The sequence below is a fragment of the Peromyscus eremicus genome, chromosome 4, assembly GCF_949786415.1.
Source record: "Peromyscus eremicus chromosome 4, PerEre_H2_v1, whole genome shotgun sequence".
Lineage (NCBI taxonomy): Eukaryota > Metazoa > Chordata > Mammalia > Rodentia > Cricetidae > Peromyscus > Peromyscus eremicus.
Genome location: NC_081419.1, coordinates 76,757,883 through 76,780,282, shown reverse-complemented (window position 1 = coordinate 76,780,282; position 22,400 = coordinate 76,757,883). Strand labels below are relative to the sequence as shown.

The 22,400-nt window shown below is 47.1% G+C and overlaps 1 protein-coding gene across 4 annotated transcripts in view; it reads left to right on the top strand.

Moving 5' to 3' along the window:
* Ldlrad3 (low density lipoprotein receptor class A domain containing 3) overlaps nt 1-22,400 on the top strand; it is a 244,242-nt gene that overhangs the window by 72,121 nt on the left and 149,721 nt on the right. For 3 of the 4 annotated variants that reach the window (XM_059261001.1, XM_059261000.1, XM_059261003.1), the window contains exon 2: nt 3,929-4,075. In XM_059261001.1, coding sequence (XP_059116984.1) covers nt 3,929-4,075 — 147 coding nt within the window. The remainder of the gene's footprint in view (nt 1-3,928; nt 4,076-22,400) is intronic. The other variant, XM_059261002.1, reaches the window with a different exon arrangement.

Here is a 22,400-nt window from a genome sequence, read left to right as displayed (position 1 = left end):
ATGCCCACATGGTCCAGACACGGGTTCTGAAGGACGTTGCAGGGACTTCAGAGTCAGGATCACACTGGGCTCTCTAAACCAGGTGGTGAGAGTTCAGATTTGTTTGAAGGGCACAGAGACACCATCAGCTGTATTTCAAAAGCTCACTCAGTGTGAAGAGAGGCAGCTGGAGGGAGTGAGAACTGCTAAGTAGCAGCTTGGCTTAAACAGGTAGTTCTTTGCCTTGGCACTATTGACATGTCAAGTCAGATGATTCTGTGTTGTGGTGTCTCAATGCGTGATAGGAGAAATATAGCACAATATACCTGCCATTCCTAATAGTCAAAGCTACATGGTTCTTTTAGGCCCCAGACCTTTCCAAGCAAAGCTACACCCCTGGCCTGTACATGCTAATGTCAGTAATACCTTACCCCTAGTCATGATAAGAGAAAATGTCTCCAGGCCCTGACTGTTGTTCCCACAAACTTCTTCTCTGTGCAGACTGCTGGTTGAAAGGGGGACAAGAGATAATGGTGCAGGTGCTACTGGCCAGTGAAACAGCTGGGCTGGGCTTGAGGGAGGCTTGAAAGACAGAATCCACAAGAGGATCTTCTCTTGCTTTGGTTTCTTCTTATGTTCTTATGTTTGATGATGTCATTTTCCTAAGGCACTGGGCGGGGTGACCCTTGTGTGACTAAGGGGGGTCAGAAGAGCATGTGCCTATTGTATCCGCTAGGCGAGGTGTCCTAGGACTGGCAGGACATTTGTGTGTGACGGATGTAATGGATGGATAAGTTGTCTCTGAACCCACCCAGCCGTTCATCAGGTCCATGTGTTGCCAGCCTCATTGATGCTCGGAGCAAGCTCTTTGGAATCTAATCTGGCCAATTTTCTGGTTCCGGAAATCTGTTTATCAGATCAAGATTTCACAGTTGCAGTGACTTTTCCGGGGGGTTTGTCTTCGAGGAGTTAGCTCCACAAAAGCGAGCCGAAGTGATTTCCAAACAGAACCGAGTCTCAGCTCTGCATTCCGCAGCCCTGAGGAATTCCCGGCTGGCTGGTGATGCTCAGAGCAGTTGCTCTTAAACAGCTGGAAGGCATATGGGGGGTAGGGGTGTGGAGGTTCTGAGCTGAGCGTGCAGTATCTGGCTAGAATCCAGCATGTGACTGCTTTCTGGGTTCCTCCCCCCAGGCATCCAGATTTCTGCCTGGAGATAATAAATTCCTGCTCATTCTTTCCAGGGTCAGTGGTGACTTGTGCAGTTGCCTTCAGAGGAGGTCCTGTGTTGAGTCTGTGCTCTGCAGAATGGAGCATCCTGATGGACTGGGTGGCAGGATTGGAAATGTGGTGACACAGTGTGTTTGTAACTCCTACCCATCAGAACGGCATGTCTTCTATTTCTGACCCATGCCCCAGGCTATTCCTCCCCACGTCGTGCCTTTGACTCTGTTCCTTTGATCTGAAGGGCCTGTACTTTATATCAGCCTCCACCGAAAATGCCACTTCTTTCTTGGAATCTTTCTTGTTTGCCTTGAATTCTAACTAAAAAAAAAAACCACTGGGGTGTGGGTGTTTGTGTTCTCGTGTCTTTGTAAGTGCACAAATGTATATGTGTTTGTGTGTGTATGGGGGTCTGCATGAATGTGTGTTCATGGATATGTGAGTGTAGGTCAAAGCTGAGGAAAACCTTAGCTGTTGCTTCTCAAGGTCTGCCCACTTTGTTTTTTTGAGACAAGGTCTCTCATTGTCCTGGAACTTGCCAAATAGGAAGCCTCAGAGATCCACTCACCTCCACTTCCCTTGGGATCGGGGGCGTGTATGTGTGTGTGTGTGTGTGTGTGTGTGTGCGTGTGTGCGTGCGTGTGTGTGTGTGTGTGTGTGTGTGTGTGTGTGTGTTCTGGAGACTGAACTCAGGCCCCCATGATTGCATGGCACTCAAGCACTCCACCAACTGAGCCATCTCCCCAGCCCCCCACCACTCATTGGCCTTTTAAAGTAGGAAAATGTCATAGTCTTTGTGCTCCTTCAGCAGATTCTTCCGGCCAGAAGACAGATTCAGACTCGGGGGAACAAACTGTGAGGCAGGAGGCTGAGTTGGAAGTTGTAGCCAGTGCTGATGGCCATGGGATTGTAGCTGTGTGGACTAGAGTCCTAGCTGCAGTGATGGAGATAGGGGTTGGCCGCGTCAGGACCGACAGAGTGAGCAAGGGGTGAGGGTTGGGATGTACTTGGGCTGAGTGGAACCTTTTGCTGTAGCTTCCCTCTTGGAATGAAGGATGAAAACTCATTTCTGAAGAGCAGCGTGTATATGGGTTGCTAATTTAGTATCAGGTAGCAGATGGTCTCCAAGAAGATATCCACAGCACAAGGACTTTGGATGCCTGTGTCCATCCCCATTGGCTCCTGCTTGCTCGCCCCAGTTAGAAACGTACTTTTAGGACCACTTCCAAAGTAGCTCTGCCAGACAACCGTGCTTCTCTGTGCCTGAAGAAGCCGGGCAACACTCCACAGAGAGAGGCTAACAGAGGAGTTTGGGGTTAGCAGGTGAACAGCAGTTTACTAGGAGACACGGTGGCATGAAGGGTGTTCTGGGCAGTAAATAAATAAATCAATCAATAAGAAAGAAAAAGGTGCACAGCAGGTTAGTGGTGTGAGGGGATGTAAGAGGGATCTGAGCCTGAGCTGAAGCTGTTTCCTTTGGCAAAGCTTGTGAAAGAAGAATATGAGTCTTGCTCTCTTGTTCCCCATAGGCAGCTCTAGAAGGCCATGCTCCCAACACCTTGATGTCAATAAGGAATTCAGGGTGCACATGTCCTTCCATCTTTCCTTCACAGCACAAGTGTCTGCTCATAAAGGCCTAGTACTTGTTTATTGAATGACTTGAGGCGTTCAGAGCCGCAGTGTGCTGACAGACTGGTCTTTTCCTCTAACACAATTTTGCTTCTAGATGGCTACTTATCTCCCAGCCTTTAATCACACTGGCTCAGCTTCATCTGACCTATCAAATCTTGGCTCTCTGGAAAATCTGCCTCCAAGGTTCGAGGTGGATAAGCTCTGTTTGTACCTTCCCATACCTGCTCTCATGAGGTCTGTTTAATTTCCTGTCTTAAGGATGGTGCCGGGTAGGGCCCTTGGCATTTTATGATTGTTTAGTGGACTTGAACCTGAGCCTGGGGACTTGGTTCTAAACCTCCAGTAACTCTTGGATAGTATAGTGATCTGGACAGCCTCCTGGGGGTTAGCAAGCCTGAGTACAGATTTCATATGTCAGGCAGATTGATTTGTAGATCGAGGTATCCTATTTCTGAAGGGAATGATCTCCTGGTATTCTTGCCAACTTGGCTCCAAGTCAAGGACTCTGATTGTAGGGGCTGTGAGTCTGAGGCTTTGAAGGCTTACACTGCTGGGGATATTTGGGGTCCAGGGCATATTCCTATCTGGAACTTGAAAGAACATTTGGGTTTTCACACACACACACACACACACACACACACACACACACACACACAAAGTGTGTGTGTGTGTGTGTGTCTTTGTGTGCAGATATTCATGGAAGCCAAGAGAGGGAATCACAGGCAGTTATGAGCTGCCAGATGTGGGTACTGGGAACCGAGCTCTGGTCCTCTGGAAGAGCCACAGGTGCCCTTAACAATTGAGTCACCTCCTTAGCCCCATTTCTCACAGATCTCCACGAGAGAGATGAGTGCCTGTTACATGCTGGACACTGACTGCTTCTTTGCATTGCTCCAGCTAGTTCCTCAGCGTCTTTGTACTGAGGTGGGCCGAGATATAAGTGCTTCTCATAGGTGAGGAAACAGACGCAGAAAAGCAAAGATACCCAGTAGGAGTCTCCTCTGGGCTGAACGTCAGTCTTTGCAGCTAGGCCGGGGCTCAGGCCCTTGGCTGTGGGCATTGTGTCTCTGACGACCTGTTCTCCCTTCCTTACAGAGAGCCAGCTGCTCCCTGGGAACAACTTCACCAACGAGTGCAACATCCCAGGTAACTTCATGTGCAGCAACGGGCGGTGCATTCCGGGTGCCTGGCAGTGTGACGGGCTGCCTGACTGCTTCGACAAGAGTGACGAGAAGGAATGCCGTGAGTGGCTGCCTGTGGCTGTGGGCAGGGGTGGGTACGGGTGGAATTTCAGGCCAAGAGCAGGAAGTCCGGGCAGGCTCCGATCTTGCGCCCTGTTGGCCGTGAGCTAGTGGGCCAGCTTTCCTTCTGCCTTTGAGCAGTGTGGTCTGTGCGTAAGTGTAATATGGTAGAAGAGCCCTTGCTTGGGTGAGCAGAGGAGACCCCCTTTCCTGGATGCTACCCTCACCTTCAGAATCCCAGGCATTATGTTCTGGGGTGCCTCTCAATTAACAAGGACTATATTTGGCTGCCTTGGTCCAGGGCTGGAGACTATCTGAACGTGTGGTAGAATTCTCTCAATGATTCTCGGAGGGCGTATTATGTCAGTGTTCTGTGCCGAGTAGATACTCAGCTCATGCCCTGTGCTTCCTTACCTCCTTTCTCTGTATATGGTCATGGCCTTGGCCTTCGCTGGGCTGTCCCCTTTTGATGAATACCAGCATGGGATGGTCTCTGTGGTCCTCTCCATCCCACCTCTTCTTTAGCTTCTTGTCCATTTTGTGCTCCTGAAACATGCATAAGATCTAGGTTGAGGATAATCCCTGGGAAAGGAGGCACCTTGGACAGTGGAGGGGTTGGGATGTCCAGTGACCATCCTCCCTGCCCTGAAGAGTCTTCTCTTCTTCCCGAGTTGGTCTCAGCACACTGAGCTTGGCTCTGGTTCATCCTCCTGACATCCTGGCAGGTAGGCAACATCAGGAGGTATGGCCCTGGCTCGTCTGATGGGTGACTGCCATGGAGCTGCACATCTCTGCTCTTTCATAGACTTCGGGAGCCAGGCCATGGGGCACTTCTGCCAGGAGGACTCTCTGTTCTGGCTCTGCTGTGGCTTTGGGAGACAGCTGGGGACAAGGCCCTGGGAGGATGGGAACTTGAACTTTTAGCAGAGCTGTTCCTGGGTTTGAGGTTCTGTCTGTTGATGCACAGGAAGGAGCACTGGGTTTGGAGCCACCAAGGAGCCAGATACTCACTCACTAATAGTATGCTCATGCAGACATGCTCCCCACGTTCTGAGGCTGGCCTCTCACGTGGCATTGGGGGTACAGTATCCTCCATGCCTGCCTATGCCCTTCAGAGAAGATTTGGGGAGAAGACTGGAGAGACTTGGAGGCTATGTTAAATCGTGTTATGTGTGATTTTTCTCATTAAGTTGTTAGGCCTAATACATTCTCCTTCTTACTATTCTTTTCCTTTTTTCCAAACAGCTTTTTTTGATAAGTATTAGGTCTCTTTCACATGTCCTTCCTTCTAGCATAACTTTAAAACTTTCAGAAATCTAACATTTTTTAAAATTGAGTTTCAAGTGTGATGGAATGTGTGAGCCTTGTCTTCGGCCCAGCTTTAAGGAGCATTAGACACTCTCTAAGAGTCTAGAGTTGCCATTTTCAGGGCACCGTGTGCTTTAGCAGAAGCTATAGACTGTCATTAGCTAGCTGGCAATATTCAGCTCACGGGTGTGTAAAGGAATGCAGGATTAGCAGCTAGTCCAGCCCCACCTCTGTCAGGAGCTGCGTGACATTACTGACTTCTCTGGAAGCCTCTGCCTTCGTGGGTGCAGCCTAGTGCATTAGAATTCATGAAGAAATGGGAAGAGGTGGTGGAGAGAGACTGTTTGTAGAAAAGGGTTGTGGCAGCAGCTGCTTGGAGCTGCTCGGTTTGGTTTGGAGCAGGCGCATTCCTGTCTGTCCTCCATCCTCCTCTTCTCCCCAAGTGTGGTAGAGACCCAACAGGCATTTGCCTAGTCTTTAGATCCAGACATAATTAATTATTTAAACTATTTAAATTATTTAAATTATTTAAACCTACAAACACGTTGCCCACCTAGCTTTTGCTTTTTTTTTTTTTTTTTAAATTTTTTTTATTTTTCAAGACAGGGTTTCTCTGTGCTTTTGCTTTAAATTGAGAAAACTTTTGAAAGTTTAGACAAGAAAGGAGAGGGAGAAAGTCCCCTTTCTAAGAGAAATTGAACTTTCACTTCCTTTCATAATTTTCTCCAGTCTAGGAGTTGAGTGTGGGATTTCGAGGAAGGCCATCTAGACTCAGACATGGTCCTCTCCTGCATCCTTAGGTGAATATGTGATTTTAGAAAGATTTCCAGAATATTCTAATGTAGAATCCACTGGTGTTAGTAACGAAAGTTCTTTACTCTGAGAAGACCCCAGTTTCGTCCTCTCCCAATGTGAACAGGAAGACTTCTAATTGTGAGCACTCTGGTGATGTCTTGGAGTGTGTGAGCACCATGGTGATATCTTGGTGTGTGTGCTGAAAGCACCAGCATGGGGCCTATGTGCCATGAGTGTAAGCATAGTTACCAGGCAGTCTGCACAGAACGTTAAGTAGTTGTTATAAGGGTGTGATTGTGTGGCTTTCTGTTTCTTCCCCCATTTATTTGTGTGTGTGTGTGTGTGTGTGTGTGTGTGTGTGTGTGTGTGTGTGGTAAGTCTGTACTGTAGCTGGAGAACTTTTCTCCAGCTCCCGCCACCAAGTCCCGCTAGTCCCAGAGCCCACTTATAAAATAAACACACAAACTCTTACATTATTTAAACTGCTTGGCCATTAGCTCAGGCCTGTCATTGTCTAGCTCTTACTCTTATATTTAGCCCATTTCTATTAATCTTTACTTTGCCACATGGCTCGTGGCTTACCGGGATCTTCCCATGCGGCTTGTCATGGTGGTGGCTGGCAATGTCTCTCCCTCAGCCTTCCACTTCCCAGAATTCTTCTCTTTGTCCCGCCTATACTTCCTGCCTAGCCAATGGCCAATCAGTGATTTATTTACTGACCAATCAACAACACATTTGACATACAGACCATCCCACAGCACTTCCCCTTTTCTTTTCTTAAAAAGGAAGGTTTTAACCTTTACATATCTCCAAAGTCAGCTTGGTATATTTGGGAATTTGGGCGTAGTTTCTCTTACTACTTCCTGCTGGAGGGGGGCGCTGTATCTTATGGGGATACAAAGAAAATTTTAGAATTATGGAATAGTCCATGAGTGTATGTCGTCTGAGCCAGTTGCCTTGAAACCATTCTGGATGTTGGATCATCAGGGCCATGGTGTCATCGGAGACCTTTCAGGGGGTCTTGGCTGGTCAAACCTGATGTATCTTAATCTTGAACAAATCCATAGCCTCTGGCTTTCTGTGGAAACAAAATCAGAGCCTCCTTTCCAAAGCAACATATCTTTACATCCAAATTTTGAAGTCAAGGTACCTTTAAAATATACATTTTGGCATAACTCAACAGCTTTTGTAATCAAATGTTTTTCTTCAGTTACAAATATCAAAGAGAACATAATCCAGATTCTCTGTGTGGTAGCCATCTTTATGTGGCTTATTTTTTTATATTAGCTTGAGCCTATTGCTTTAAACTGCAGCCTTCTAAGCCTGAAACGCGCTGGCGCTGTGGCTGCTGGTTCCGCCCACTTCAGTTTCCCAACATGGCGATGGTCCGCTTTCCACCAGCTCTGGGAGCTGTAACTCTCAGAAATAGTGGGTCTACACTTTTACCAAAGTAGCGTGTAGCCCAGAAACCTCTTTTTTTGTTTTGTACTAGCAAAGGCTAAATCCACCACACAGTTTAATGTGCTACTTGCAGAGGCCTCATTCCCACCATACTGCAGGTCGAAAGCGCATGCTAGGAACCCGCCAGTAGCTCAAACCGGCAGCTGCCGCTCATTTGAGAGAGACAATTAGGAAGCTGTTTTTAGCTCCGTTTTAGAATCTTTTTTTCTAAGTTTTTAGGTGGAAACTCTTGCCACCACGTTGGACGCCATTTGTAGCTGGAGAACTTTTCTCCAGCTCCCGCCACCAAGTCCCGCCAGTCCCAGAGCCCACTTATAAAATAAACACACAAACTCTTACATTATTTAAACTGCTTGGCCATTAGCTCAGGCCTGTCATTGTCTAGCTCTTACTCTTATATTTAGCCCATTTCTATTAATCTTTACTTTGCCACATGGCTCATGGCTTACCGGGATCTTCCCATGCGGCTTGTCATGGTGGTGGCTGGCAATGTCTCTCCCTCAGCCTTCCACTTCCCAGAATTCTTCTCTTTGTCCCGCCTATACTTCCTGCCTAGCCAATGGCCAATCAGTGATTTATTTACTGACCAATCAACAACACATTTGACATACAGACCATCCCACAGCATGTACGTGTACATATGGAAGCCCGAGGTTAATGTTGGAATCACCCTCCATTGCTCTTTTCATTGAGGCAGACTCAGTTAAATCCAAAGCACCACTATGGCTAGTTTTGCTAGCTAGCTAGCTAGCTTGCTCTGAGCTACCCTTGTTGTCTCTGCCTTCCAAGGCTGGAGTTACTGGTGGAGATCTGAACTCCAGGCCTCATGTTTTCATGGCAAGAGCTTCAACCACTGAGGCATCTCCCCAACCCATGCCTTGCCTTTTCTGTTTAACATTAGCTGTGTTTCTGTGTGTTTATAATAATCGTTTTGTGAAAGTATATGCACTGCAACTTAGTCATGCTCATTGCATGTCTTTTACTTTTTAAAAGAAGAGTTTTTTCATTACATGTAGATGTATATGTCTGCATGTGGATATAGTGCACTTGACTACAGGTGTTTTCAGAGGCTGTAAGAGGGCATCAGATACCCTGGCAATGAAGTTAGATGATTGTGAGCCATCTGACATGGATGCTGGGAGCTAAACTCAGGTCCTCTGGAAGAGCAGCAAGTACTCTTAACCACTGAACCATCTTTCCTGCCTTGTTCTGCTTTTTGGCTTTTGTTCATCACTGTGATTAGAATCATTTAAGAAACTTCCTATGTAGGTGACAGAAATGCATGGCACAGGGCTGAAGGCTGAGATGACAACCCACTCTCTCTGGGAGCAGCAAATGTAGAACCCTTGCCAACTTCATGGAAAGAAGTTTCTTTGAAACAACCGTCTGCCTCAGGGAACACAGTGGCCACTGTCACTCCTGAGAGGTCATGGCGTCAAGAGGTCTGCGAGGCTTTGGCATTGAGAAGATAATATGTTACAAAAGGGATTGAGAATCCTTGCCCTTTTTAAAGGGCATGGAGGAGCCTGGAGATGTGTCTCGTGGTGGGACGTGGTCTTGTGGTCAGCTCTTTCATATCTGCAGTAGTGGAAAGACATTTTAGAAAATAAGAAGAAATTCTATCATCAAGGTGAAAAAAAAATCACATACTGTAAAAACGGAGGGGGAAGGAGAGGAGGACGAAGGAATCGCATCAGAGCCTGTCTCTGTTACAGCTTGGGGACTTTCAATTAGGCCTTGTCCTACGTGTACCACCGTGGAAGTTCCAGTTTTCATTTCCAAGTTTTCATATGACATTGTATCATGCTGTCATCTTCGTGTTTTTCCATATTTCTCTATCATCTGAATGCCTAGGTAATAACCCACTCACTTGGTGTCATATTACTGATATACTATTACTGCTTACTCTTGTTTTGTGGTACTGCTTGGGATTGAACCCGGGCTTCCGCATGCCAAGCAAACGTCTGTTCCGAGCTTCCCCTTCAGCCCGCTGTGACTCTTGTTCAGCTTTCCACTACTGAAGAGTCTTCAGCATGTGGGCATGCTGGTGGAGATGGCTTTCTCCCTTTCCTTGAGCTGGATTCTCAGAAATGAAGTTGGCGACACCGAGGGTGGGAGCTTTCCTGCCTCTGCCCACAGACTGCCCATCTGGTTTGCTGAAGGTCTGCACCAGTTTGCTTTCACTGGCCAGGAGTGAAGTCTGGGACTTAATTCTAGTCTTGGCAGCATTGAGTAATAGCTTTAAAATAAACTCCCTCTTCCTGGATAATACTTGAGAGTAGTTCATGTATTTTACATTTTTTCTTTAAATCAAGAAGGTAGAACGCTTATATCTTTAGTTATTAGTTGTATTTCCCTGTGAAGTATCTGCTGCTGAACTAAAATTAATTTTCACCTGGGCCCGACGAGCGTTAACTGTGCTGCAGAATGCTTCTGAGGACCCCCCTTTTAGAGCTGGGGGAGGGGCTTTGTTTTGCCATGCTTCTGATATCTTTCTGTTCTTGGTTAGTGGATTGCCCTCAGTGATTGTTTTATTCAAATCGCTTTTCATATCTTCCCCCCGTTATTTGTGGTTATAAAAAGAAGAGAGATACATTTCAGAAAAATGCAATCTCTCCATGAGAGCACTCATTGTGAAGGACGACCGTGAATATATGCCTGCGTGTCCGAGGGATCGTATGAAACCAGACACTTGACATTTTGTTAACTCATTAGGTTGTCACAGAAGCTTTTCTGGGATGGAGCTATTGTCACAGAGACAGAGCAAATACACAGAGCTTGCCTTTTGGCCCAGAAAATAAGACCTCATAACTTTCCTTCATTAGAGACCCCCAGGGGTCTTTTTGTTTACCCCTGTAGGCTGCTAGCTAGACAAATAGGATCTGTGGATTCTGTTACTTGTGTTTGTTGTAATTCATAGATATTTCTCTAACTAATACAAGGAGATAGTTGGCTTATAGAGAAAAGAGGTTTGTTTTGGCCCACGCTTTTGGAGGTTTTAATCCAGGACCCAGTTGGCTCTGTTGCCTGTGGAAGATAGTATGTCATGTTGGGAGAGTGCACAGTGAAGAAAAACCTCATGACTAGGAAGCAGAAAAGAGAATGGGGAGGAAGATCTGGGGCTTCATCATCCCCTTCAAGGAGGACACAGCCCCAGTGGCTTAAAGACCTCTCACTAGACTACCTCTTTCAAGATTTACTATTTTTAATTATGTGTACATGTGTGCGCCTGTGTGTTCGCATGTGTGTAGGTGCCTGTGGAGGCCAGAGGGATGGAGATGTGCACTGCCCATCATGGGTGCTGGCGATCAAACTCATGTCCTCTGGAAGAGCAGCAAGTGCTCTTAACTGTCCAGTCATATCATTAACCCTGGGCCCTCTTAAGGTTCTATTACCTCCTAATTCTGCCACTAAAGCAATTAACAGTTGGGTTTATGGAGGACATTCAGTCAAAACTGTAGGGAAAAAAATTCAAAACATCAATAATGTTTTTCTACAGTAATGATTTTTCAGATGGCCCTTAGTCCTCTGAAACCTTTTCTTAGAAGCGGAGGGACATTCACAGTGATAAAGCGATACAAATGTCTGGAGCCGGTACCTGGAGACCTTCCTGTTCTGTGCTGGCCTCTGACTCTTATCTCTGTGTCCCAACAAAGCTGGGGAGAGATTTTTGAATGTTGAAGTTTCTCCTCACAAGGTGGCTTATTTCTCCTTGGGAAAATTGCATAGACTGGTGTCTTTGGTCATGCATGGGGACTTTTAGTGTTATGCATGGGTGCATGCATGGATATCCAATAGGATGTGGAAGAGGAATTCAAAGACTTGGGCAAATGAAAACATTTTAATGACTCTCCAGAACCAGAGGCGGGGAAAGGAGGTGCAGATTTGGAGTTGAAGTCCCATTTGCCTTCACCATTCCCAGCTGCTGCTTGTTCGGGTATGATGGTGGGAGCCCAGGAGTTAGTTTCAGGGGCAAGTTTGGAACTCTGATCCCCAGCAGTGGAGGCGGTGGGAGTGCACTTCCTCTCTTTTTCTGTCACTGTCCTAGACTTCTGCCTCTAGGTGGCACCACATGGAATGTTTTCTTCTAAACCATCTGCTTCTGAGCTAGCAGACACAGAGCAAGCACAGGGTTCTGTGGTGTTTGAGTTTCCAAACTTGAACGGGAATTTAGTTATTTCACCAAGGTACCTACTAGTGTGGCTTCATAGGCGCAAAGATCAGGGAATCAGGGCATGCTCATGGGTTGTATTCAGTGTGCTTCAGGGTGGTGACTGGTGGCGTGCTGTGGCCAGGGAAGGCAGACAACCTCTCCATGAGTTGTGGGATGCAGCTACAGCAGAATGGAGTTTTTCCTTTCAGCTGTGCCGACACAGAATTGCCACTCCACCAATGCTGTGACTCAAGTTTGTGACGTCTGCCACATTCTAAAGTTGGATTCAACTTGTTAGGCGATGGAGTTTAACAGAGGGTATTAGTTACCTTTCTTGATGTTATGACCAAATATCTGATAGACAGCATAAAACGGAGGGAAGGTTTATTGTTCACCTTTTCAGAGGCTTCAGGCCATCACCATGGGAAGGCATGGTGGAGAAGCCAGGAAGAAAGAGACAACACAGGAAGAGCCGAGGTGAGATATAGCCCGAGACATATCCCCAATGATCTGCTCTAGCCGAGCCTCACTTCCTGCCTTTCATCATTGGTAATAAGGACATCATATTCATTATGAATCCATCGTGGGATCAATCCATTGATTAGGTCAGAGAGCTCATGATCTGATGCTCTCGAGAAACACCCTCATAAGATGTACCCCAAGGTGTGCTTTACTGAGCTCTCAGACATTTATTAACCTAGTGGAGTTGACAATCACAATTAAATATCACAAAGACATACTTGAATTAAAATGAATTAAAATGAGACCAGAGAGTGGGCCTTAAACCATCACAGCTGAAGTCCTTCCAAGAGAGAAAATTTGGATCCAGATATGAAGAGAAGAAGATGATGTTAAGCTGTGGGGCAAAGAGAGCCATCTGTAAACCAAGGTGAAAGGCCTGTGTCTGTCCCCTGTGGCTCTCAGAAACGCCAGCTCTGCGTATACATTGATTTTGGACATCTGTCGTCCAGAATTAAGGAAAAATAAGTTTCTGTTGTTGAAGATTTCCAGCTTGCTCCAGCCACCCCTGTACACTAACTGATACAGCTGTGGAGCCACCACTGTTGTGTTTGAAGTCGTCACCTAGAGATGCGCAGGTGTCCCACACTCATGGAAGATGACTTTCACAGGCACCGGCTTCTGCCTCCTCAGTGATCTGAACATAAGAGTGTGTTCAGACCTTAAATCCCAGTACCAAGAACATGCCCTAACTTGGAAATGGGGTCACTGCAGATGTGAATAATTAATATGAGGTCACACCATAGTTAAAGGAGCTCTTGTTGCAATCTGAATGGTGTCCCAAGAAGGTACTGTGAAGAAATGAGGGAGGGATACCATCTGACAACAGGGATGGAGGTTGGAGTGAGGCAGCTGCCAGCCAGGAAACGCCAAGGGCTGACAGTGTTCCCTAGAAGCCACGAAGAGGTGAGGAACGGAATCTAGCCAGGATCTCTGGGGGAGTGAGGCCCTGGTGACTACCTGCTCCTGCTGTGCAGCCTCCAGAGAACAGCTTTTTGTTTCCATATTCCACTCCATTTGTGGAACTTCATAATGGCTGCCCTGGGAAAAGAATCTGCTCACTTTCCAAGGGACCACTAAAACTACTAGCACCCCTGTGGCCAAGTTGGAACCAGTGGACACTGGTCTGCTTTCACTGGCCCGCCACACTTGCCCAGTCTCAGGGACAGTCCTGTTCTCTGTTTCTGCTTGGATGTCTACTGTGTCGCATGGGAAGTGCCCCTGTCCCTGCAGGTCTTGACTCTGGCTAGCCACTGTGAAGTACTGAATTCCACAGGCTTCTGAAGGAGGTTAGCCTCTGACAGCAGAAGTGGCCTTTACATTGGCCCAGAATGTGACTGTGGCTTCATGCTGACCCGTGTGCGTTCACTTGTGTGGTCTTTCTTTCCTGTTGAGTTATTTTGCTGTGTGTTTGTTTTTAAATACCTCTGGTAACTCAGTCATGTCCGGACCCTCAAGTTCTTCCATTCCAAAGGTGAAATTGTAGACCCTGTAGTTCAGAACAAGCTGTAAGAGCGAGGCCATGCTGGATTCCCACAGCTTCTGAGACTGTGGGTGCTATAGTACTTTTCTCAGCACGCACTTACTCATCTATAGAGTGGGACCATCATGCACCTTCACCAGAGGGCATGTTCGAAACAGTCATTACGTGGTGTTCTTATCAGAAAGAATATATAATATACTGTCCACCTGTGAGTAAGCAGATGTAAATAAGATCTCTTACCGAACCGGCACGAGTGCAGCTCTCAGTAAATTCTAGGGGGCTTTTCCGCCTGTTTAGCTGGTGATGTTTGTGCGCAGCATGGTGTGGTCAGCCACTGCCTCCACATGTCCCTGCCCCCTCACCTTCCTATACTCCAGGATGAGGGAGGGCCTCTGCTGCAGAGTTAGCTTTGTTTCCTGGATTATCTCCTTTTCATCTGAGGGAGTCTTTGGCCATCCAGGGTTGAAATGCCCTTCAACTTAGCACTTCAGAGAGCCGGCTAGATACCCAAGCTGCTGCCAGAGAGAAGAAAACAAATATTTGCAGGCTGAGGTGAGCTGGGTGACTGAGAGGGCAAGGAGGTTTGGAGGTGCCACCTGCATTCCTCCAGAGTCTCGGCCTCAGTGGACCTGGACTTGGTCCCCAACTGCCACAGTGGCTTGTCAGCTTGTCCTCAGCTCTGCTGCAGCCACACACCATTTAACACCTAAGTGGCTTTGGGTAATGGTGTTCTGCTCTGTCACCTGTGTCTGTGAGGACCTTCCACCGCACACACTGGCTTGGAGCCACCCTAAAATGTGCTGGGGCAACCCTCTTTCTACCCTAGATGTGCATCTCATGCCTGTCCAGCCCAGCATGAGAAGAGTCTTAGTTCTGATGTTGGAATCATTCGTTCCTCGGGTAGGACCTGCCCGTTACCTAAATATGAACAGTACCTAAATATGAATGGTTCCAGGTTGTCAGGCTTGATGTAAACCTTATCTCTTGCAAACTTTTCTGAAAAGCTCCTGGTAGGTTTTTTTGTCCCCTCCCCCTTCCCAAAAAATACCAGCAATTTTGCTCAAGGTGAAAAAAGACAAAGCATTCCCAAACTCCCCAGGCATATCAGTTTCTTAGGACTTCTAGAATGCAGTATCATAAGCTGGATGACACAAAGCAGCAGAAATGTGTTCTTCCACACATTGGAGGCTAGAAGTGCAAAGTCCGAGTGTTGAGGCAGGTGTGTTCTCCATGGAGGATAGACTAAACATAAATATATTTAAATCGGTTATCACACTCTTTCTTCCATCATCTGGAACATCTTGACTTCTCCACTTCTGTGATGAGGAGGTACTCAGCATGTTAGTTTGTGAGAACAGCAGCCTGGCAAAGCTGTGCTTTTCACAGCCATGGGTAGGCAGGGTGCTATAGATGAGACACACTGTCGCCAGCTTTCTGCTTTCCAGCCCTGCCTACACTCTGGGATGGATGCGACTGGGTGTCCCAGCCAGTTCAGGGCTTTTAAGTCTTGTGTGTTTGCCTTGTTCAGGACACTAAGAATATGAGCCAGCTGCTAATGTTTATAAGTTGGATGCTCACACATAAAGATTGGGCTTATCAGGCTTTCTTTAAGAAAAAGAAAAAAAGAGAGCTGACATTAAAATCTACACTTACCAACACCTCCACACTCCACATCTATCCCACATTTCAATTTCTTGTTCATGTGAAGGCCTTCAAGATGGCTATAGTTGTAAGATGGATAGTCCCCTCCATACTTCTGATGCAGTCAGAAAACATGGGCCCTAGAGTGACCAGCACAGGGTTTTAGTGCTTAGTGGCACATAAAACAGTGGTGTCTTAGTTAGGGTTTCTATTGCTGTGAAGAGACACCATGACCACAGCAACTCTTGTAAAGGAAAACATTTAATTGGGGCTGGCTTATAGTCTCAGAGTTTAGTCCACTATCATCATGGCAAGAAGCAAGGCAGCATGCTGGCAGACATGGTGCTGGAGAAGGAGCTGAGAGTTCTACATCTTCAGACAACAGAAAGTGAACTGTTCACTGGGTGTGGCTTGAGCATATATGAGACCTCAAAGCCCACCCTCACAGTGACATACTTCCTCCAACAAGGCCACACCTACTCTAACAAGGCACACCTCCTAATAATGCTATTTGCAATAGGCCAACCATTCAAACACATGATTCCGTGGGGGCCATTCCTATTCAAGCCACTACAAGTGGCATGCCCTGCCATCAGTGACATATTGGACTGGTAGTTTCTGATGCTTCGACCAAGGATGTTGAACATTTCCTGACAGATAAATGCACCATGTGTGTATGCCTTCCTTAGGGTGTTGGGCTGACAGGATGGGAGCTGGCATGTACAGTGGGAGAGGCCTGCTGTGTAGCCACATTGCCTGTGTCAAATCCTGGCTCCATCCTGTGAAACTATGGTACCTGGGCAAGATACTGCTTTGGTGTTCCTTCAATCCCATGGGCATTTTGGGAGCACAAAATGGAGCCCCAAACTATTCCTCCATCAGCAGCTGATGCTGAGCACTAATTAAACTGTGATTGGCAGAGGAGGCATGCTTCTGGTATAGATTCTGCACCTGCTCCTGGCTAACCACTTCCCTTTCTGTAGCCCCAGCTTTTGTCTGTGAAATTGGAGTGGGACAGAGTGAGAATACACAGGAAGGTGTGGGCACCATGTACTTGTCTGATACTTAATATGGTCAACTTCCCTATCTCTCCCTTCCCCAGGGATACATCATGTCCTGTAGGAGGAAGTCTCTAGGGTGGCCAGAGAATTTCAATGCAGGTTCCCACATGCTCTTTCAGGCATCAAAGGCAAGTTGGATAATTACTCAGATTCTAAGTTAAGGAAGGTGAACTGTTTGATTTGAAAATCACTGTGAATGTTCAGAGAGATGGTACATGGAACAAAAATTAGCATCTCTCCTCCCCAGAGCCATATGCTGGAGGTAAAATATCCGGACATGTGATAGGGGGTGTCCAAAGGTGGGTATAGCTCAGGCCCAGGTGAAGGACCCCATGTCCGTGGCTGAGCTCTCCAGCTCCCGGTGGACCATCTCCCACTTGGAAGATGAGAAGGGTGATGAGAGCCCAAGGTCCCTCTCTCTTGGAGCTGAGACAGAAGGTCCAGGCCCTGGTTAGGGAAGAAGATGAACTGAGTCTATGGAATTAAGGAGCTTAGAGAGAAAGCCAGGAGGCTTGCCTCATCTGGTGTCATTCTGAGAAGACCAACTCCTTAGTTAGTCACAGAATATCCTAATTTGTGCACAGTTGTTATTGTTGTTGTTAATAATAATAATAATAATAATAATAATAATAATAATAATAATTATAAAAGCTTCTTCTCCCATATCCCTGTCCATGCCCTTTAGCCCTGTTCTGATGAACAGGAGGACTTGGACACAATGTGCTAAAATCTGACCAAGAACCTCCCAGCTTTCTGGGTCTCTCCTAGGTGGGAGCTGTCCTTTGAGACCTGCCAGCACTGTCACCAAGCAAGGGCTTTAGCAGTGTGGAGTCTTCTTGTCGTCATCCTTTGAATTTGCCTCGTCCTATCTCCCCCTCCCCCACTTCCAGCCAGCTCCACCACTGTCAGCATGGGCTGCCTCCAAGAGAATCCTAAGGAAACGGTTCATAGTGGGGGCAGGGTCACATTCCAGTGCATCTCTACTGTGGCCAGGTCCACCTGGGCCACTTCTCATTTAGGCATGCTCCCAGTTGCCAGGACTTGGCCGTAACTGCAAAATGTAGTCAGTGGTAACAGACCCAGTAATTGCTAATAAAATTTAAATGGCTACACAATCACACAACAGAGAAACAAAATTCTTTTTCCTGGCACATCCAGACCAGTCTTGTGGACCCGAGTTAGGCTGTGGGCTAGGACTGTATAGTGTTTTTATTTTTCTTTTTTAATTCAGACTCATACTTTGGGCTGTGACACAGCTCGTGTGCAATTGCTTAATGGATTTTTTAAAAATCTAGAAACAGATGAGAAAAAAATAATTTTACAAAGATAATGTGCTGCATTCTTATAATGCAGACACATAACTATAGAGAGTCTGTAATTTGTTTTTTACATTTAAACTGTATACAGTGTACTGTGATTACATCCAACTCCCACTACTCCCTCCCGCTCCCCCTACCACTGACTGCCTTCTGTGCAACCAGCCCCCTTCTACCCTCCTTTCCTTTCTCTCCCACTCCAGGAGAGTGTCTGAGTCTGGCACCTATCAAAAGCTTGTGGCCAGTCTGGCATGGTGGCTCATACCTTTAATCCTGGCACTTGGAGGCAGAGACAGGAGGATCTCTGTGAGTTCAAGGCCAGCCTGGTCTACACAGTAAGTTCCAGGCCAACCAAATGGACCTGCCCCAAAACTGTCTTCTAAGTATTTATGCTTCTGATTGTAGACTCGTGCATTTCGTAGCGGTCATTAGAGAAGTCTTCTACAGTGGGCAGAGGTCAAAGTGAGAACCCATAACTGGTCAAAGTGCTGATAATAGGTGACCACTGAATGCTTGGCCCCAAATGGGGCATCTATGTCACTCCATACAAAGCCCAGGGGACATCATGGAAGAGAGTCAGGTAGGACTCTGGGAACCAAAGGATGAGGAGGAATGCTGTCTTCTGGATATGGCCAGATGCTCATGACCATTGCTCATGAGCACACAGCTGCTGTGACTTCCTGCATGGGGTGGGGCTGGAGGGTGGACCTAGAGTCTCATGGCAGTAATTCTTGAAGGTTAGCTTTCTGGTGGTCTAGACTGGGAAGGTGGGAGTGGAGCACCCTGAGGTCAAAGGGTAATTGAACCCCTCTTCAGGAAGCAGCTCAGGAACATTTGGCTCTTGGCATAGTCCCATAAAGTGTCAACAGTATCTTAAGTAGAAAAGCCTGTCGTGTTTTCTAGAATTGGTGGTGGGGAGGGAAGGGGGGGAAACAGGTGACGCACACGTGTTCCATGTGTGGCAGGAACATTACAGCTTCAGATGAATTCCAAATTAAAATACCAAGTCTGCCTTCCTTGGGAGCAAGACATTTGCATGTACTTGAGATGCTTATTTCTGCCGCCCAGGCCCTTTATTTTGGGAGGCTGAGGGTGGGGATGCAGACAGGCAGCGTTCCAGATTCAGCTTGGGATTGAAGGATGCAGGATCTGAAGCCTGGCTTGCCTCCTGATGTCTCTTGGCAGGTGGAAGGGTTCTTTGCCTCTCCTTTGGGGATCAGGTGACACAGCCCAGGAAGTTTCCTGGGCTCCCAAAGGAGGTGAAGTGAATAGACCTGTGTATTTTTCTCTTTGCAAGGAGTTGGGAGAGAGGCTGACTCTTGATGAACTGTACAGAGCAAACAGAAGGGGTCTTGTTTGGCTTACCTGGGGCGTGCAGAGAGGGTGCTGAAGGTGCCTGCAGGGCGCGTCAGAGGAATCACCTGCTGCTCGCTGTTTCTATATAGTTCAGCAGTGCAATAATGGGGGGCGCTGTGATTTCAGTCCTAGATGTTGTGCCCCCATCCTTTAGTATCCGCATATGTTAGACTTGGTGTCTGCTGAGGCCTCACCTTGTGGCTTATTGTGTAGCTTCATTTTCTTGCTGTGTCACACGATGGAAAGGGTGACCATGTTCCTCTGTCCTTTCTTAGAAGGGTCCCAATCCCACTGATAAAGACTTTTCCCTTATTACCCAATGAGCACTTGGATATGAACGATAGAGAAGGGATAACTTCACTCAGGTACAGGCAAGTGAGTGATCTCTCAGTGAGGATGTTGGCCTTGGAAGCAATCCATCCTGGAAGGAATGCTAAGTAACTTGATGGTGACCACTTATGGCCTGGCTCTTGGCTTTGCTTTTAAAGTTCCTTTATTCACATTACCCTTAAAGGCATATTTCACAGCTCACCATCATGTTGAGGGTAGGTTCAAGGATGTGAATTTTGTGATCAGGTCAACGTTCTTGGTCCGTAGTAGCCAGGGTATTGGTTTTGAAGGGGATTGGGTGGAGAACCTCTTTGGCTGTCCTGGCTTTGAGGGCATGTTTGGAGTACGGTGATGAGACAGACTTTGCCACTGCAGACACCAGGATGCTGGGGTGGCAGGAAAAGGGTGTGGGAAGGTCATCAGACTGTGGAGTAGGCTGGGCGCTATGGAAAGAGAGAGAAGACGAGGAAAGGGAGGAGGAGTGAGGAAGGAGAAGGGGAGGACAAGGGAGAGGAGGAGGAGGGGGCAGCAGCTCTGGTTACCAGGGTTTAAGAACGGCTTGCCCAGGCCTCGGGGGAGTCCTTGGTCCACAGATGCCGTTGCTAGAGTCTGGGCCTCACAGAATTCATCTTAGCTTAGGAAACCCATATGGGGAAGGGCTTTGGTCTGAGTGTGGTAGCAGTCGAATCTGGGCGGTCGAATCTGTGTGGCATGTTTTTCAAGCTTCTCCAGCCACTGCTGAGCCGTGTTCATACATCCCTTAAAAACTGCTTATTGGAAACCTACTGTGTACTTGGCACTTGGTGAGCCTGGAGGTAAATGCTAAACAAAGAAACCTTCTTCTATAGGGGGCCTAACTTGAGGAACAAGTTAGTCAACAGGCATCAGCAGTGGGAGTGATCTGCATTGGGGACAGGATCAACTGAGTACTGTGAGACCCCAGAAGAGGGACCTCTGGGCTGACTTGGGGCATGCAGAGTGTTGCTGAAGTGGTAACTGTCTATGCTGGGACTAGAAGAGAAAGGGTGAATGCACCAGAAAATAGAGTTGTCCAACTCACTCAGGCCGCTGTGACAAAATGCCGTCGTCTAGTTGTTTAATAGCAGAAGAGTGTGCCTTATATATAGTTCTGGAGGGGAAAGTCAGGTCCAGGCTACCCACGTGGCTGGGTTCTAGGGAGGCCTTTTCCCAGGGGCAGGTTGTTGGCATTTTATCATATCCTCACTGGCAAGAAGTGGGGGACAGAGTTCCCTGCCCCCTGTTTTAGTTAGGATTGCTATTGCAGTGATGAGACATTACGGCCAAAGTAACTTGGGAAGGAAAGGGTTTATTTCGGCTTACAGGCCAGAGCCGTCAGTGAGGGAAGTCAGGGCAGGAACTCAGGAACCTAGGGCAGCGAAGCAGCGGCTGTGGTGGGGTGCTGCTTGCTGTCTTGCTCAGCCTGCTTATTTATTACCACCCAGGACCACCTGCCCAGAGGTGGCCCTGCCCACAGTAGGCTGGGCCCTTTCTGCCATTCATTAATCGGAAAATGCTCCACAGATTTGCCCACAGGCCAGTTTCATTGGGGGCATTTCCTCAGTTAAGATTTTTTTCTTCCCAAGTTACTCAAGATTTGTATCAAATTGACAAAAACTAACCAGCACACCCTCCTTTTTAAGACTTTGTTTTTATTTAGAAATTGTTTGTTTGTGTGTATGTGTGTATGTATGTATGTGTGTGTATGTGTGTGTATGTATGTATGTATGTGTGTGTGTATGTTTGTATGTATGTGTGTATGTATGTGTGTGTATGTGTGTATGTGTGTATGTATGTATGTATGTGTACATGAGCATAGTCTACAGAGCAGCCAAGGAGGGTGTCTGATACCCTGGGGGTGCAGTTGTGAGCCACCCCACATGGGTTCAGAGAGCTGAGCTTGGGCTCTCTGCAAGAGTTAACACACATTCCTAACTGCTAAGTGATCACTCCAGCACCCCCTCCCCACATTTTTGAATGGCACTAATCTCACTGCAGGGCCACCCTCAAAACAAGCACACCTAATGCCCTCATGTCCAGGTTGAGGTTTCAACACACAAATCTGAGGGACACAGGGAGTTTCATGGGAAGAAAAGCAAAATGACGCCCGAAGGATTAAAAAGTCTTCTGCATATTTAGCTCTGCATGAAGTCATTCCTAAGAATAAGGAAGGGAAGAGGGAAGAATTTCAGAGATGCTTAGAGAAGTTGGTAAGTTGATGGTATAGGACCTGGAGCTGTCAGGGGACGATGTAGCTGTGTGGTTGGAAGTCAAGAGTTGGGGCTGTAGAATCCCAGGAGAGGACCAATTGATCTTTGACTACTTTTCTGCTGTGTGACCCTGACCAAGTCACTTAACCTCTCTGTACCTTAGTTACCACATCTGTAACATGGGATCCGAGGAGCTCCTGTATCATCGGCTCCTGAAGACTGATGCCCTGTGAGTTCTTAGAGCAATGTGTCACTCTGCCAGCCTTCGATAAAGCTTCCCGTCACTGCTTCATGCTTTCAGTTCTCCTGAAAAAAACGTCATGGTAAAACAGCTTCAAATGCTTGCCTGCTGTCACCTGACAGTCACCACACTAACCACAATGCCGTGACTAATACAGCTTGTGGAGGAATGCAGGAATATTTCAGTTATATTGACAGTTCAGCTCAACATGATATCACTAAAAAATAAAATAAAATAAGAAAAATAAAAGTTTTCATTGAGTTTGTTCCTGAATAACAGTGAAAGAAAGTCTCTCCTGTTGGCCACCTGGGGCTAGCAGCTGTTAGGGACAGTTCCCAGCCTGCATGTGCTTGCCAGGACGTCTGACTGGCTCGTTAATATAGACACAGGAATGACTCAAAGCCTGCTTGAATGAAATCTCCCAAATAGGGCAC